The sequence below is a fragment of the Carya illinoinensis genome, chromosome 5 (assembly GCF_018687715.1).
Source record: "Carya illinoinensis cultivar Pawnee chromosome 5, C.illinoinensisPawnee_v1, whole genome shotgun sequence".
NCBI lineage: Eukaryota > Viridiplantae > Streptophyta > Magnoliopsida > Fagales > Juglandaceae > Carya > Carya illinoinensis.
In genome coordinates, this window is record NC_056756.1 from 39,784,936 (window position 1) to 39,801,682 (window position 16,747).

At 38.2% G+C, this 16,747-nt stretch overlaps 2 protein-coding genes across 4 annotated transcripts; one reads left to right on the forward strand and one right to left on the reverse strand.

Annotated features, from left to right (window-relative positions):
- Positions 1-392: 392 nt before the first annotated feature.
- On the reverse strand, positions 393-13,741 carry LOC122311959 (uncharacterized metal-dependent hydrolase YabD). Of its 3 annotated transcripts, XM_043126758.1 has the most exons (9): positions 13,501-13,741; positions 13,298-13,371; positions 12,984-13,065; positions 12,814-12,864; positions 11,589-11,689; positions 10,442-10,595; positions 10,085-10,315; positions 8,684-8,836; positions 393-554 (listed from the first exon to the last, which is right to left on the reverse strand). In XM_043126758.1, exons 1-8 carry the CDS (start codon positions 13,624-13,626, stop codon positions 8,717-8,719), a joined length of 939 nt encoding a protein of 312 aa, XP_042982692.1. In that variant the 5' UTR covers positions 13,627-13,741; the 3' UTR covers positions 393-554; positions 8,684-8,716. The 3 variants fall into 3 exon arrangements, with proteins under 3 accessions (XP_042982692.1, XP_042982691.1, XP_042982693.1); XM_043126757.1 differs by lacking the exon at positions 393-554 and having other exon boundaries at positions 8,554-8,836; XM_043126759.1 differs by lacking the exon at positions 393-554 and having other exon boundaries at positions 8,554-8,836; positions 13,298-13,432; positions 13,501-13,667.
- Positions 13,742-14,994: 1,253 nt separating this feature from the next.
- On the forward strand, positions 14,995-15,566 carry LOC122310337 (scopoletin glucosyltransferase-like). The gene is made up of 2 exons (XM_043124232.1): positions 14,995-15,088; positions 15,169-15,566. The coding sequence occupies exons 1-2, from the start codon at positions 14,995-14,997 to the stop codon at positions 15,564-15,566; spliced, it is 492 nt and encodes a 163-aa protein (XP_042980166.1).
- The last annotated feature ends 1,181 nt before the right edge of the window (positions 15,567-16,747 follow it).

Below are 16,747 nucleotides of genomic sequence, written 5' to 3' on the forward strand. Positions count from 1 at the left end.
AACTAGAGCAATGCTATTCATGAATTGTGCAAACGCCACACATTCTTTTTGAAAAAAAAAAAATAGAGTTTATTATTAAAAAATTAATTTTTTCATATAGATACCATATTTACTCACTTTTCATTTCTCATTAAATTCACATAGTTATATCCTAGTAACAACCTTTATGGTGATTGACCATTGGATCAGGCCAAGTATTAGTTTTCATTTTCTTCACAAGTGTATTTGTTGTTTACGGGTGTTGAGGTCCCTTTTCCTTCTAGCGTATCTCTTTTCTTTTGTAATGAAATCTAGATAGAGACCAAAAAATAATAATAATCAAAATAAAATAAAATAAAATAATTTTTTTTTTTTTTTAAAAAAAGGTAGGTCAAACTCACTGCACAACCCTAAACGAGTATAGTCCTTAAACATACATTTAGCATCCACAACTGAAGTAGTTCGTCGTAATAGCTTATCATGAGTCTTCTTCACCCTAGCATATTTACTTTAGAGCTCCACAACTAAGAAACCCTTATGAGTTCTCCAAAATGTTGTTTCCAGCCAACGGATAGCTGAAAGTGCAAAAAATATCCAAAATTAGACCTGAATAAATGAAATTACATTTTTTTTTTTTAATAAAGAGACCACTTTTTTTTTTTAATAAAGAGACCACTTCTCATTAAAAACAAAAATATTTGTAACAAACGACTCTATGACTACATATAAAGAAGGAAAAAACTTCAATTTTGTTCAGCAAGAACACAAAGGCTAACTCTAGAGATCTCATCACTCAAATTGCAGGCATCCAGTCCTCTCAACCTTATGACAAATATTTAGGACTCCTGTGGAGGTTGGAAGATCCAAAACCAAAGCTTTTAGAAGTATTATTGGCAAAGTTAGAGGGAGAATCAGCAATTGGAAAATGAAGTACTTATCTCAGGCTAGCAAAGAAATCCTTCTCAAATCTATCATCCAAGCTATCCCTACCTACAGTATGGGTGTTTTCAAGATTCCTAAGTCCCTTTTATTGGAAATAGGTCGATTGGTTCAACAATTCTGGTGGGGCCAGAAAGCTAAGGAGAGGAAGATCCACTAGTGTCACTGGGATAAATGTGCAAGGCTAAAGCAATTGGTGGGTTAGGATTCAGAGACCTTGAGCATTTTAATCTTGCTATGCTGGCTAAACAAGGGTGGAGACTGCTTCATTTCCCTGAGTCCCTTGCTGCAAAGGTTCTCTCTGATAAATACTACTCTGATGGCCAGTTTCTCAATGCTACAATTACAAGGCACCCATCCCTTATATGGAGAAGTATCACAGCTACAAAACCATTGCTAGATGAATGATTATTTTGGCGTATTGGTAATAGTCCAGATTCTAAGATTTGGCACCATAAATGGTTGCCTATTCCAACATCTTTCAAAGTTGAAAGTCCTATAGATATGTTGGATCCTGAGGAGACAGTTTCAGCACTGATTGATCATGAAGCCAAAACCTGGAAGACAGAAGTGATTGATCAAGTTTTTCTTCAAAGGGAAGCTGAGGTAATTAGACAGATTCCAATCAGTTTTTGCAATAGTCCCGATAAAATTATCTGGAGATGTACATCTAATGGGATTTTTTCTGTTAGAAGTGCATACCACCTGCAACTTGAGCTTCATCAGAGAGATAAAGGTCAGAACTCTCACGCCCCTATTAACAAAGAAAATTGGAACAAGCTATGGAGGATTAAAGTTACTAGTGCAGAAAAATTATTCCTGTGGAAAGCCTGTCACAACAGTCTTCCAACAAAATTGAACCTTTTTAAGAGAAAGGTTGTTAAAGACCCTTGATGCCCAATTTGTAATCAAAAAGAAGAGTCTGTGGAACATGTCTTGTGGGAATGCATGGCAGCTAGGGATGTGTGGTGTCTTAGTTCCTCAAAATTGCAAAAACAAAGTGTGCATCAACTTAGTTTCAGAAACTTCTTGTTACAAATGATTCAGGAACTCGATGATGAAGTTTTAATTGAATTGGCTGTGGTGGCATGGAAATTATAGAGGAGAAGAAATGACTTGGTTTTTAACCAAACTTTTCCTAGTCCTCATCTACTTATGAGACAGGCTACTCAGAGAATAGAAGACCTTGCTGTTCTCTCCTCTCAGCATGCTACTAATCCTCCTAATGCTACACCTTAGCTTCACTAGTGGATAGCTCCCCCTGCTAATGTGTACAAGATCAACTGGGATTCTACTATGGATAAAGTGCAATGCAAAGTGGGTGTTGGGACTATTATTTGTGATTGGGAAGGAAGAGTTATAGCTTGTATGAGGTTGTGTAGGCCTCTATTTCTTGATCCTTATATGGCTGAGGCATTTGGTGCTTTGCACTATGCAAGGTTGGCTATTGACATTGGACTGAAATAGATTAACCTTGAAGGGGATGCACTGAATGTTATAAATGATATTAAAGGCAACAAAGTAAGCTGGGCACAAACTGGTTTACTGATTAATGATATTAAGCAAATGTTGCAAAGATTTGATTCTTTTTCAGTTGATTTTATTCCTAGAAGTTGCAATAATTTGGCTCATTGCCTAGCTAGAGATGCATTTAATATTACTGATGTCCTTGTTGATATTGAGGATGTCCCTTCTTGTATTGCATCTTTATTGTAATCTTTTGGTGATTAATACAATTGTTCTTTTCAAAAAAAAAAAAAATCAGAATAGAGTATTACGATTACTTCATTTCTATAGTTACTACAGACAAAATACATGATGGGCAAAGCTCAATATCATATACATCCTTTGTGCAATCTAGTGCAGCTTGTGCCAATTGGTGAGCAGCCTTGTTGGTGTCTCGAAAGACATGTGAAATGCTCCAGTTGGTACACGAATTCAGAATTGTTCTTGCATCTCGAATGAGACATCCTCCCATGCTCCAGTCCAAGCCTTGATTTTGAAACAAATCCACCACCTGTTTAGAGTCTCCTTCCAAGCATACATGTTTCACTCCTAACTCCTTGATGAAGACAGCTGCTATCAGCACTCCATACGCCTCTGCATCAAAAGGCATTTCTCGAAATGGTCTTTGAGCTTGAAGAGCACCAACAACTTGGCCTGTGTGATCTCGAATTAAGACACTTATACCAATTTTTCATTCCCCTGATTTAACAGCTGCATCCCAATTTACCTTGAAATGGTTCTCTTTTCCATTTTTGTGATCCTGTTAGAGTCTTGATACTACCTTTCCTTAAAACTTGGGTGCAATCCTTGAATAGGGTGAGTTCTGCTAATGCCTATAGATAAACTCTGGTGGGACGCTTGAAGACTTTACCATGAAGGATGTCATTTCTCCTATTCCAAATTCCCCTTAATGTGGAAGCCACCTTCTCGAGTTCTTTGGTGTCCAGAGCCTTCACGAGATGAGACCAGATGTCAAAAAATAAGTTGCTATGGCATGTCATCTTCTGGACTTTCTTGCTACTTTGGTTTCAAACATCCGGAGCTACTATACAGCCCTATAAGGCATGACACGAGGTCTCAGGATCCTGCTTGCAGATAATTCATGAGCTGTCCTCCACTACTTTCCTTTTTTTTAAATTAGCCAAGGTGGGGAGAGCCTCACTACATGCCCTCCAGATGAACATCTTAATTGCTGGAGTTGTACTGAGTTTCCATATTGCCTTCCAAGCTTGTTGATCACGGGGTCTACATGAGGGTTCCCCTTCAAATTCCACTTCCATGGTCCTATGAATGTGATATCCACTTTTAACTGAAAATTGCACATTGTTTGTGTACAATCAAACCATTCTATCTTCTCTATCTACCAAGCATATGGGTATTGCTTTGATTGCCTCCCTCTCTTAAGGAAAGAACAACTCCTGCAGAAGAGAATCCTTCCATGTTCTAAAAGTAGGGTCAATGAGGTCACTAACATGTTCACACCAGCAATCCTCATCTCGTGGGGAAAAAACCTTATTGGAGGGCAAAGAAGGTATCCAACTATCTGTCCAGATGTTAACACTTTGACCATTTCCTATTCTCCACATCAGTCCTTTCTTAAGGACCTCCAAGCTTGCATGAATACCTCTCCATGCTAATGAGGGTCTTGAGCACAGTTTTGCTTCTAGTAGTCCCCATTGACCAAAATACTTCTGTTTGAAGACCATAGCCACCAGAGAGCTTGGGTTCTGTTGAATTCTCCAGCCCTGTTTGAACAGTAGTGCAATATTGAAGTTCCTGAAGTCTCTAAAGCCAAGACCTCCATATTTTTTGCTATTGTTGAGCTGTTTCCAGTAAATCCATTGTATCTTGGAGGTGTCTTCATTATAGCCCCACCAAAATTTCCTAAGTAGTTGATTCAGTCTTCCCATGATTGATTCTGATAGTTGGAAGATTCTCATAGTATATGTGGGAATGGCCTGTAGTACAGCTTTGAGTAGTACTTCTTTCCATACACCAAAGAGGTGCTTAGTCTTCCAATTATTCATTCTGGCCCAGGTTCTGTCGGAAGGCTATAATTCTTTTCCTCCCCACACATGCAAGAAGCCCCAAATATCTCTCAAAAGAGCCTTTTGTTTTGACTCCTGCCAGTTGTTGTATTTGGATCTTAGTATCCTTCTTTGTGTTTTTGCTAAAAAATATTGAGGATTTATCTTTGTTGAGAACCTGTCCCAAGGCCTTTTCATATACAGCTAGGATTTCAAGCAAATTAGAAAGTTCCTTGGGAGTTTCTTGGCAAAAGAATAAACTGTCATCCGCAAAGAAGAGGTGATTCACAGTGATAGGGCCTCTACCAATTTGGACAGGAGTAATGGCTTTGCACTGCTCAGCTCGATTAAGTAAGGATGTGAGGGCCTCAGCACACATGATGAACATGTAAGGGGATAAAGGGTCTCCTTGTCGAAGGCCCCTTGAGGGAAAGAACTTCTGTTGTGGCTCCCCATTAATAAGAATTGAATAAGAAATTGAGGTAAGGCATCGTTGAATGAGATCGATATATTGGAGAGGGAACCCAATTTTGGACATGACAGCTTCCACAAACCCTTATTCTATCCTATCATAAGCCTTACTCATGTCTAGTTTAAGAGCCATACACCCTTTTTTACCTTTCATTCTAGTGCTCATGGAATGAAGGGCTTCATAGGCCACTAACACATTGTCTGTTATTAGCCTGGCAGGAACAAAGGCACTTTGATTAAGGGAAATGAGATTGGGGAGGATGGTTTTAAGCCTATTTGCAAGGGTTTTTGAGACTATTTTGTACAACACATTGCATAAGCTGATGGGTTTAAATTCAGTCATTTTTTTGGGGCATTTGACTTTGGGGATTAGGGATATTAAGTGTCATTGACCTCTGTTAGGGAGCCACCTTGGTTGAGGACATGAAGAGCATATTGACATACCTCCTCACCTATTACCTCCCAATGTCTCTGGTAGAAAAATGCTGGAAACCCATCAGGTCCAGGGGAACCTAGTGGGTTCATTTGAAACACTGTTGCATGAATCTCTTCTTGAGTGAAGGGGGTAAGAAGCCATGTTTTCATCTCAATAGCAAGTGTAGAACCTAGTGCATACAAGCAATCCTCAAAATTAGAGGGAGAGGAGGTGGTGAAAAGAGTTGAGAAGTAACCTGTAAAAACATCACCAATGTCATCCTGCTTTGTCATCACCCTTCCTTATGGATCCTCAACATTGTTGATAGTATTTATTTTCCTTCTTTGACTGGCTTGCAAGTGAAAATAGGTTGTGTTTCTGTCTCCCACTTTCATCCAATGCTGCTTTGCTCTTTGGCGCCATTTAATCTCCTCTGTTGCCATTGAGAGCTCTACACCCTTCTACAAGAGTTGCATTTCTGTTAAATGGTTCAATGTGCTTGTCTCTTGAAGGTGCCTAATCATTTTCAATGACTGGTTGATATCTTTGTGTTTATGTATTTTTCCTTTTTGATTCCATTGCAGCAAACTCCTTTGGCAATCTTCCAATCTCTGTCTCATTGATCTGGCTCCTTCATCTCCCATGCTAGCTCCCCTTCCATGAGTATTCCACTATTTTCTTGCATTCTTCTTTTAAGTCTCAAGCAGCCTCGTATCTAAAGCACCTTGTTTTTTGTCTGTTCCCATTGACTGAATTTTTTTTGTTGATACAGAGTGGAGAATGGTCTGACTGAATAGCTGCTAGAGCAATACAAGTGGCAGAGCTAAAGAGCTCGTGCCATTCCTTATTGGCCATTGCTCTATCTATTCTTTTCTTGGTAAATTCCCTACCACTTCTGTTATTTGACCAGGTAAAATGTTGGCCCTGGGAATGGAGGTTATGAATGTCACATAACTCCACAACCTTCCTGAAATCTTCTATTTGTTTATAGGGTCTACTGGCAGCCCCTTGTTTTTCCTCTTGGTGTAGGATTTCATTAAAGTCTCCCGCACACATCCATGCCATGGGTGATGGAGGTTTTAACATTTCTAGTAAGTGTCATCTACTCTTTCTTTTAGTTGTTTCTAGGTGTCCATAAAACCCTGTGAACTGCCATATATGTCCATTATCCCCCTCCTTAATTAATGCACTGATATGCCAACGAGTGTAGCTGATAATCCTAACATCCCAGTCCATCTTCCACAATAGGGCAATCCCACCACTAAGTCCCATGCTGTCTATTGCAAAGCAGCCATCAAAATTCAGAGTTCTTCTAACATTCTCTAGTTTTTGTTTCCTAGCTTTAGTTTCCACAAGAAAAACTAGGAAATGGCACTTTTCCTTAGTTAGTGTTCTAAGGATTCGAACTGACCAAGGGTTCCCAAGTCCTCAGCAGTTCCAAACTAGGATACTCATTGGTGTTGGTAGGGCTGGGAACCAGCCACTACCAATTGGTTGTTGTTGCCATAGACTCCTCTTTGCCTTTTTCCTCTCTTGATGTCATGTAAATTTTCCTCACCTTCTCTTTTGCTGCCCCTCTTATTGCTTGGTTTTTGTGGAATATTAGTAATGTCACCTAATGTAACCTCCCCATTGTTGTCCCCATGGGATGCCTCTCCTCGAGCATGCCTCTTCCATTTCCTAGTTCTAGGGCCCTCATACCTAGTAGTATTTTGTTTTCCTTTCTGAGTGTTGAGTAACTTGCTTTTGTCCAACCCCTCTCTTTTTTCCTGACCCATGTGAGTTCCTAGAGGCTTATCTAGTTCAGTTAGTGAGATTACCTTAACTAAGTTTACTTTTTCAAGTTCAAACTCCATGCTTGTGTTGCTCTTAGGGGTTTGGGTTCCCTTATCAGTCTCCAATAAGGAAACCTCGTATGGAGTAGGGGTTTGACTTTGGGTTTGCACTTTAGTGAAAGCTTCAATACAAATACCTGTCACCTTTTGAGCGGTTGGGGACTTCTCGACTGGCACATGACTCTTTGCTCCTTGGAGTCCACATTTCACCTTTCCCTGCTGAAGTCTCTTCCTGCAACTTAGCTAACATCTCCTGTTGGCCAGTATGGCCTCTTGGCATGGGCACTCTGTCACCTCTTACGCTACCTTCTCCCTAATCTTCTCGGTGATTATTGTTGTCATTCTTTCCACCGTTAGCGTCACCACTTTCACCACTCTTGGAACCACCATAGTTACGAACGTTGAAGATATTTGAGTGCACGGGTTGGGCTCACAACCAGGAGCCAAACTGTTGGGGGGCCTGGTCTGCATCTTGTTTCTCGTAATGTAGTCTGTTGCAATTTTTTCCTTTGTGATAGAGGACTCCGCAGTGAAAGCAAAAGTTCTGGAGTCTTTCGTATTTGAACGAGATCCAGTGTTCTTGCTCTTCAAACAGCATCCATTTTCCCCTAAGCAGAGGTTTGTGAATTTCCACAGCCACCCTCACCCTTAAGCACCTCCCCCATGCACGTTCATCTAGTTCCGTTTCGACTCGGATGACATGGCCTATAGAGGCCGCAAATTGTGCTCCTACTTCCTCATTCATGGCGGCCAGTGGAAGGTTGTGTAATTGGACTCAGAATGGCTGTATTGGAACTGTACTCTGTTGATGGAAACTGTGTCATCGACCTCTTGCAATGTTAGCAAGCTTCTATCGAAAAACCATGGTCTGCCACCAAGGACCTTATCTTTGTCTTCAAGTTTTTGAAACTCTATTAGGAAGCTTTGGTCACCTATCTCAATGAATCTCACCCAACCTTCTAACCTCAACACTTGAGACATGGTGGTTCTGAACGCCTCACTATTAACAGTCCTCTCCAACATTGCCCTGCCCACAATGTAGTGTTCTCCCTTCCTGTCTTTCTTCTTTGACCCCTCTTGTTTCACTAAGAAAGAAGCACTTTCTTCTGTTGTTAGTTGCAATCTTTCCCATCGCTTAACCAGGTCCTCTGCCTCCATTGCACTATCAATTCCTACGGAAGATCCTTACACAAAACTCACAGAAAGTGAGACCGTAAGCCTTAGTGGAAAAAACTAAGGCACTGGAGCCTCACTCTAACTCACTCGAGAAGAGAAGGCTCTCTTGAATAAATGAAATTACATAAAGCATGTGCTTCCTGGCCACACGCAAAACAATCATTCATGTCTAAGACAGATTAGAATATGTTTATTGTTTAGAGAGTTACTGAGAATATAGAACTACTTGGATTCTTTTGAAGTTCTGAACAAGTTGTAACAATCATAATGAAGGGCGGTATGTGTATTCCATAATTGAGGATAACATATACACACAGAGGAAAAAAAAAAAAAACCTCTGTTTCTCGTTCTTCATCTGAAAAGCTGCATTAATTTTCCAGGAGTACTTTTGAACCATCATAAGAGAACAGGAGTACAGCATTCTTGTAACTAACTTCTGCAAGTTCTTCCTTGGTCATATCAACAAAGGATGCTACATAATCAAGTACCTGGAGACGATCAAAGAATACACTTTTTAGCCTCATGAGCTGTAGCATAGGGTCAGCAGCACTCCTAAGCATGTACAAGAATGTAAAACTATGACAGGAAAGGGAAGTGAAAGCACACCTAGTATCATACATTATCTGAGAGCTCTCGTTACCAACAAAAAAAAAAAAAAAATCCTGAAGCCCATAACTTTTTGTTTATCAGTAAACCGTACTAGACATGTTAAAAGCCCATAACTTTCCCGTTAATTAACAACCTAAAACCAGGCTTAGCACTTGTAGATATCCTTTACAATAATATACACAATTTGTTTCAAGTAATCTGATTAAGTGAAGTATGTCCTAGTTTCAATGCATGATCCTTTTATTCATTATCAGCACAGCTTTGTGAAGTTTTATGTAAGTTATGCTGCTAACTTTTTCAAGTAGTATACAATTTGTGACCTCACCCAGCCAATTCTTAGCTTTAGTAAAGTCATAGGCCAAAAATTAATCTTACCATTCAACTACTTCAGGCTTGCTAGGCCAATTTCTTTTTGCCATTGATTAACTTCACAGACTCTTACTATCTACTGATAAGAATGAGAGTGAGAGAGGGGAGAGAGACATATATGGATTTTTTATTAGTAATAGAAGATTTTATTAAAAAGTGCAAAAGGCGTAATAACCATCCTTCTAAACATGGTTCAAGGTGGGCTCCCATGTAGGTATCATCTTCCATCCTGCTGCAATTTGTGGGCTCCCATATAACCATATCCAATTGGCAAAGAGGTCAACTTCTGCGATATCCATGTAGATATAACCTAAACCAACCCTACTCTGCCGAAATAAGTTGTTCCACAGCTCTGGCAATGAGTGAGTGAGAGAGAGAGAGAGAGTAAACAACGTCAATTTGTAGTTTTCTACATACCATCTATTCAACATCCCGCGGTAATAGCAAACAATTTTTTTCAAGTAAAAGATTGCTCCCTATTCTTCTTATCCTCTATTTTTCCCTTTTTCCCTCAGTAAGTCCTGTTTCATGAATCTCTGATCTGCTAATTTGTCCAAAATTTCTTGTAGTTTCAAACTTAAAATAGCACCAAAGACTGTCTCTTTACAACCTTGCAATGCTCACTACTTCTAAAAGCCTCAAGGTGCAAGTTACAAAAATAATTAAAAAATTGATTTACCCTATTCCTATACCTATAAAAAGTAAATGAACCATTCAAACTATAAAGGAAAGAAATGGGGGTGAAGAAAGAGACGCACATTCTGAATGTTTGCTGGATGGTTGAGTGTGTCTTTTGGCAGTGTTGACACATCTCTTACAGCATAAGAAAAATTACTGGAACTGCCATCATTTGAAGAAAGCTTCCCCCCTTGCCCTTGTAGCTCTTCAGGGATGGAGGGGTCTCCGTCAACCATAAACAATGAATCTAGTTCAGACTTTGGAAATGCATCAGGTGCATCTGACTCCAATAAAATCCTTTCAGAAGGTACCTACAAAAGGAAATTGGCCTTCCTATTTTATTTTCAATTGAAAAAAAATAAAATAAAGCTATTGGAATTGTTTGATCTTAATTTTTCTTTCTTTTAGTAGGCAAAACTGGAATTATATCAACTTACCGCCCTTAACATTTTCTTTGCTTTCCTTGCTTCTAAGGACATTAGATATCCAGAGAATGAAAAGTAAGCACCAAGCTTGGCAAATTCTGGTACCATTTCAGCTGATCCTAGGTATGAATGAAGAATAACGCCAGCAGGAAAACTTCCTATGGATCTGAACATACAATTATGAGGGACAAAGAACAAGTTCTAGTAAGAAATACAGATACATCAAGAAATGAACAGCTCAGAGACAACTTTACCTAGATAAATTATGATATTATTGAAATTACCATGGCAGAGATGCAGAAAGAAACAAGGGGGCAAAGAATCAATGAGGAGCCCACTGAAGATCTCATTTCGAAAAATAGATCATGCTCCATTTCTTAAGCAGTTTAATGCTTTTAAGGTTACACACAACCCTTTCCAAGCATATATATTAGAAGATCCCAGAGCACATGATCCTTAACCTTAAACCAATGTCAAAACCCCTGACCCAAGCAGGGAAATTGTAAATATCCATCCCAAAAAGTAATTTTGGCGTAAACAACCAATATTGGAAGTGGGAAGCACGTGCATAGAGGACAAATTTGCACAAAAGCACGTTGAGTTTTGGAGAATGGGCTGGGGATGTAACATGAATGCAAGATACAGCAAAATCACTGGCTATTTCAGTTTCAAAAGTCAAAAAATGGAAGAGATCTATGCTCTACTGAAGTAAAACCCCATCACTTTGGTATTTGAAATTGAGATAGCCAGTGCCACTCAATCTCAGGGAGTGATACTAGTACTGATGGTAACAAATTTTGACTTGAAGAAACCTAATGCATGAGAACCTGTCCAAGTAATTTATACTTCCTCAGTTCCTCTGTATAGGTGTTTCTCTTCTATACTTCTTCTGTACTTTCATCGCACGCTTTTTAATTCTAATAAAATCTCAAATACTTATTATACTTTAGACATCCAAACCTAATGTTACCTATCAAAAAAAAGATCCAAACCTAATGTTTGGATTGCAATAATCTCTTCGAGTCACATTGACATTGGTTTACCCCATAAAACTCAGGCCTATTATTCTCATAATACAAACCCACACACGGGCTTAATTTCCTCATAATATTCTTCAAGAAAAACGTAAAAATGATACAAATATCATGAAGAAGCATACTTCATTATCTGAAGAAGATCTCCAAATGCCCGAACGCAATGGACAGATGCTGGTTTTTTCAATTCTCTTGCAAGCTCAAGTTGTTGCCGGAAAACATCAATCTGGAAAATTAAAAAAAAAAAAAAAAAAAAAACCACTAACACTCCAGCAACCATCTAAAACAAGAGTAGTGCTACATGTACTTATAATTTTACTTAAACTTTTACTTACAAGACTCATTTGTTAGTTTTCTTTTGAAATTTTGAAATTTCATGATTTTGAGCATATCAATAATTGACATGTGGAGAAGTAAGTTTTTTTTAAGTTTTTCTCAAGTACGTTTAGCATTTTCCCTAAAACAATATGCATTCTATCAACCAGTAAAGGGGAAAAAAGCAAAGAAAAAATAGTTTTATTCATCCAACAAATATTTTGAGATAAACATTGGAGATGAAAAAAGAACAAATAGTTCACAGAGGGACAAAGAGAGATGAGGGAATTTCCTTTTTTAAAGGGGGAAGGTTATGAATGTGAGAAAAACCCTTTCTTAAATTAGAAAAAGAAAATCTAGTATTGAGCCTTTTAAGAGCACTAAAATGATTGCATCCGCATTCCAGGATCAGTATAAAAAATTTTGTTCACTTGAATTGGAAGCTATAGGTAACCCTCAAATTACTAATTTAGGGTATATTTGTTATTTCAGAAACTTGAAGGGGATGGGTGATAACATGTGCATCTTTAGCAAATATAGGTTGTAATTATGCAGGAACTTTCTAAAGGGGGTTGATTAAATGCAAAAATAATTCCAAGAACTTCCATAAGAAATCTGCACCCTAAACTAGAAAGGTTTGTGCAAGTCACTAGACCCAATTATCACTAATTATTTACAAAGAGGAAAGTTTGTACACCACTAGTTCAAGTTTGATCCAATTACAAATTAACTATTACTAATTGGAGATGCAGATCATCCCTATACATAGAGTAATAAATAACAGTTATCAAATACCAATCCATATACTACCCTATGGTGTCTGGGAGGGACTGGTACTGGCCCCTTGTTCTGGGATGCCTAACATTGACATGAGATTGGCCCTCCAGTGCATGATAATCAGAACAAAAACAAAAACCAAAAAAAATAAAACCACTCATGAATGGCCCTTGAGTGAACATAACAGGAACATCAGAACCCATAACGAGAGAAAAATTTACAGGAGCATTAAGAAACAAGGAATTGGGATAGTAAAACCTGATCCGAGAAATCAATCTCTCTTCCCCGTGAACCTTTGTCCAATCCAATCTGAGGAAAAAATTTCAAATGCAAGTTGAGGATAGATTCTCCCGTAGGCAAGCTATAGTCACACCTAAAACCACATTAAGTGACCAAGGGAACGGGAGTAACGGGAGAGAAAAACTGACCTCTCCAACAGCAGCAGAGGGAGTACTCTCAAGGCACTCTTTTAACGTGTCGAACCAGTTGGGTGTCCTCTCCGCAACATACCTGCAATTTAAAGAGTATCGAGCATAGGGGAGGTGCTGAAGTTTCGCGCGAGTAAAAACAAGAAACATATGCCGTTGGTATAACATAATTGGTCCAAAGCTGCTAAGAGGTTCTATGACAAGTTATATCAAAACCTCGCCTGTAAACTCGGGCTGCTAATCTATACAACAGAAAAGACTCAAAATTGTCATTAAAAAAAAGAACAATTAAATAATAAATTTAACAAACTTACCAGGGGTGGAGGCCAAAGCATGGGATTACACTAGTATATTTCTCACCCATCTGCTTCACCAAATGCCAGTCTTTCTGCAACAACAACAACCACCACCACCATGACTTGAGGAGCTCCAAGCTAATATGGTAATTACTAGAAAAACCCCTCATCATAAGAAAGAGACAAAGAATGAAAGGGGTGCTTGCGTGGTCGATAAATACCTCGGAAACTCCATTAACGGCGAAGCGAACAACCCCGGCGTCAAGCGCTGTGGCGATCAGCTGTGGTGCCCGACTCAATATTCTTGGGTCCTGAAGGTGACAGTGTGCATCGAACAATTTCATCATTGACCGCTCTCTCTCCGTCTCTCTCTCTCTCTCTCTCTCTCTCTCTCCGGCGTCACCGCTTGTAACTATTCCAATTCTAATGCTACCGTCTCGCAGTGTTTTCAAAATCTGTCCCCCTAAATGTAACAATTCTAATACTAATTTTACCTTATAAATATGTTTTACATCTTGGAATTATAGTTTTCATAGGTATATTCTCAAATTATTAAACCAATATACCATACCTTCGTACTAACTAAAAAGTGATACTTTACATCATTTATGAGATTCAATATTAAATTCTAAAATGTTACTTAATTTTATTTATTTTAATTATTATAATTAAAAAATGTAAAGGTGTAAATTTTTATTCAAATAATAAATAATTTTAAGTGCATTGCATCTAAGTGTTAAAGGCACAAAAAGATTTTATAAAAATAAATTCATAAACTGATATAGTTTAATGTAATATTTTAAATCTACTTTATAATAAATTAGATCTAATGTATCACATCAAATTACATTAATTTATAAATTTATTTTTATAAAATCTGTTTCCTGTTAAAGCATTTCTTTTGTAAGATTTAACCGAAATAAGCTAAAATGCATGTGCATCAAATTATCTATTTATTGGTTAAATTTAACTTCAACTAGAGATCGATATAATTTTGATAGATAAAAACGTTAAAAATTCTTATTTTCTCTCTCTCCATTTTTTGCAAGCTCCTAAAAGCCAATAGGCTACTGCTTCGTTTGTTTTTACAAATATTCTCATCTTATCTAATTAGTACAATTTTTTCAAATTCTCACATAAAATAAAATAAATAATTCAACTTTTTCATATCTCAAAATAAAATTATATTCTAACAATATTTTATCCAATTTTTAACTTTTATCTCAATTCATCTCATCTCATTTCATCTGTAAAAACAAACAAAATCTCCTAGAAAATCTATCCATCTCATAATTTAGTTAATGTAGCGTAAATTTGGCCTACATTGGATTAACTATTACAAAACTATCTTAGCTTTGATCTAAAGTAAAATCACTGTATTCACCAAATTTGACTTGCAATTATAACAAAGTCGTATAATTTTAGGAAAACTCTTTTTCAAGCCATTTGCAGAACAGAAAGTGCACCGATGCTGACATGTCAAATGAAACGGCGCGTTTCAAAGCATGGAGAAAGTGATTTCGTGCAACAGGAGCGGGAAGACGTTTTTGTCTTCATCAAACAACTACTTCTGGAGTGGGAAGGGAAAAACTCGAAATCTCCTCCCCCAAATTTCCGATGAAAACTTTGCTAGTTTCATGACAGCCACGAGAATGCTCCGACAACCCCTCGAGCAGCTACTACAAGATAACTGACCTCATTGCATTGTTGCCGACATGTTCTTGCCATGGGCAACTGATGTTGATGCTAAATTTGGCATCCCAATGCTTGTTTTTCATGGAACTAGTTTTTTTCTCTCTGTCTACAATGGTGAGTCTACAAGTGTATGAACCTCATAAAAAAGTTTTATCTAATTCTAAACCTTTCATCATTCTAAACCTCATAAAAAGTTTTTGAAAGAACCAAAGAAGCAGAGGTGAGGAGCTGTGGGGTTGTTGTAAACAGCTTCTATGAGCTCAAACCGGCTTATGCAAATCATTACATAAAGGTCTTGGGAAGGAAGGCATGGCATATAGGTCCAGTTTCACTATGCAACAAGGAGGCTGAAGACAGAGGTCAGAGGGGAAAAGAATCCTCCATCGATAAACAAGAATGCTTGAAGTGGTTTAATACAAAAAACAACGATTCAGTTGTTTATATATGCTTCGGAAATTTGGCCAACTTAACCGATTCTCAGCCAATGAAAATTGCCATGGGTCTTGAGGCTTCTGAACAACAATTCATTTGGGTCATGAAGAAAGGCAAAGATGAAAAAGAAGAGGAAGATTTGGGTCGTGCTCAATCTTAAATTTTTCTCTGTTTTTGCTCCCCAAAACAGAGCAACATATCTGTTTTTTTCCCCGCTGCTCCCCATGTCAAGCACAGCCACCACTTCTGCCATCACCCAGTCCCATCGCACGGTGAGTTCCTCCTCAACGTTGCGCCACCCTTCCATTTTCTTCTCTCTCTCTCTCTCTCTCTCTCTCTCTCTCTCTGAGCATCGCCACCACCTTCAGTCCCAGTGACAAGGCCCACACAAGCAAAAACCATCACCTTCTATCTTGCCGATCTAAAATGGCTGACAGCAGCCCAGGAAAACATAAATAAACATCATCATCTTCATACCAAAAAAACATAAATAAACAAAGTGACGAAGGAGCTACCCAGGATAAAAACTTAGAACAAATAGAAAAAAAAAAAACGAAGGGAAAAAAAATGAAGCTCACCGAAATCTGCAGCAAATGGAGAAGATGGAGATGAAAACCTACGATTTAAGATTTGTTAGGACAAGAAAATGAAGCTTGAAGCCGACGTTCGTTCCTGCCTCTTTTCTCTTCTCTCCTTCGTGTTTTCTCTATTTCTTTTCTTTTTATTTATTTTTATTTTAAATTAAGCATCTGAAAATATTATCCACGTCAGCATCGGTACACAAACGATTGCGCAAATGGCTTGTACGTAGCAGAACCCATAATTTTATATCATTATTTTAGAACAATCAACCTACTTTTCTCTCCCCTTTTCAATTTCTTTCTCACAATCGCCTTCCAAGCCGTCTTCTTCTTATTTTTCTCTCCACTTTTTAGTTTCTCTCCATCTCTCTTCTTCTTATTTTTTTCCTTCTTATTCTCTCCCGATTCTTCGTCTTCAATCGCCAGTTGCTCTTTCACCACCTCTCTTCCATTGGTTGCAAAATAAACTCGAAACCGAATCTCCTTCAATGAGATCATGCTTGAAAGATCAATAGTCACTTTCTCCTTCCATCTTAGCTCTCGAGGCACTATCCGTGCACTTGATCTCTACGTCTGGCCCTTCTACTAGTCAACAATGTCACTTCATCAACCTCGTCTCTCACCCTTCTCTTACTCTCCTACTCATCTCCGTAAATTCTCTTTTTTTGGCTATATGTTATTTAATCATTTTAGTTTCCAAGAATGGAAAGCTCTGGTCAATTGGACCAAATGAATGTACTAGGTTCAGAGTAGTGGATTT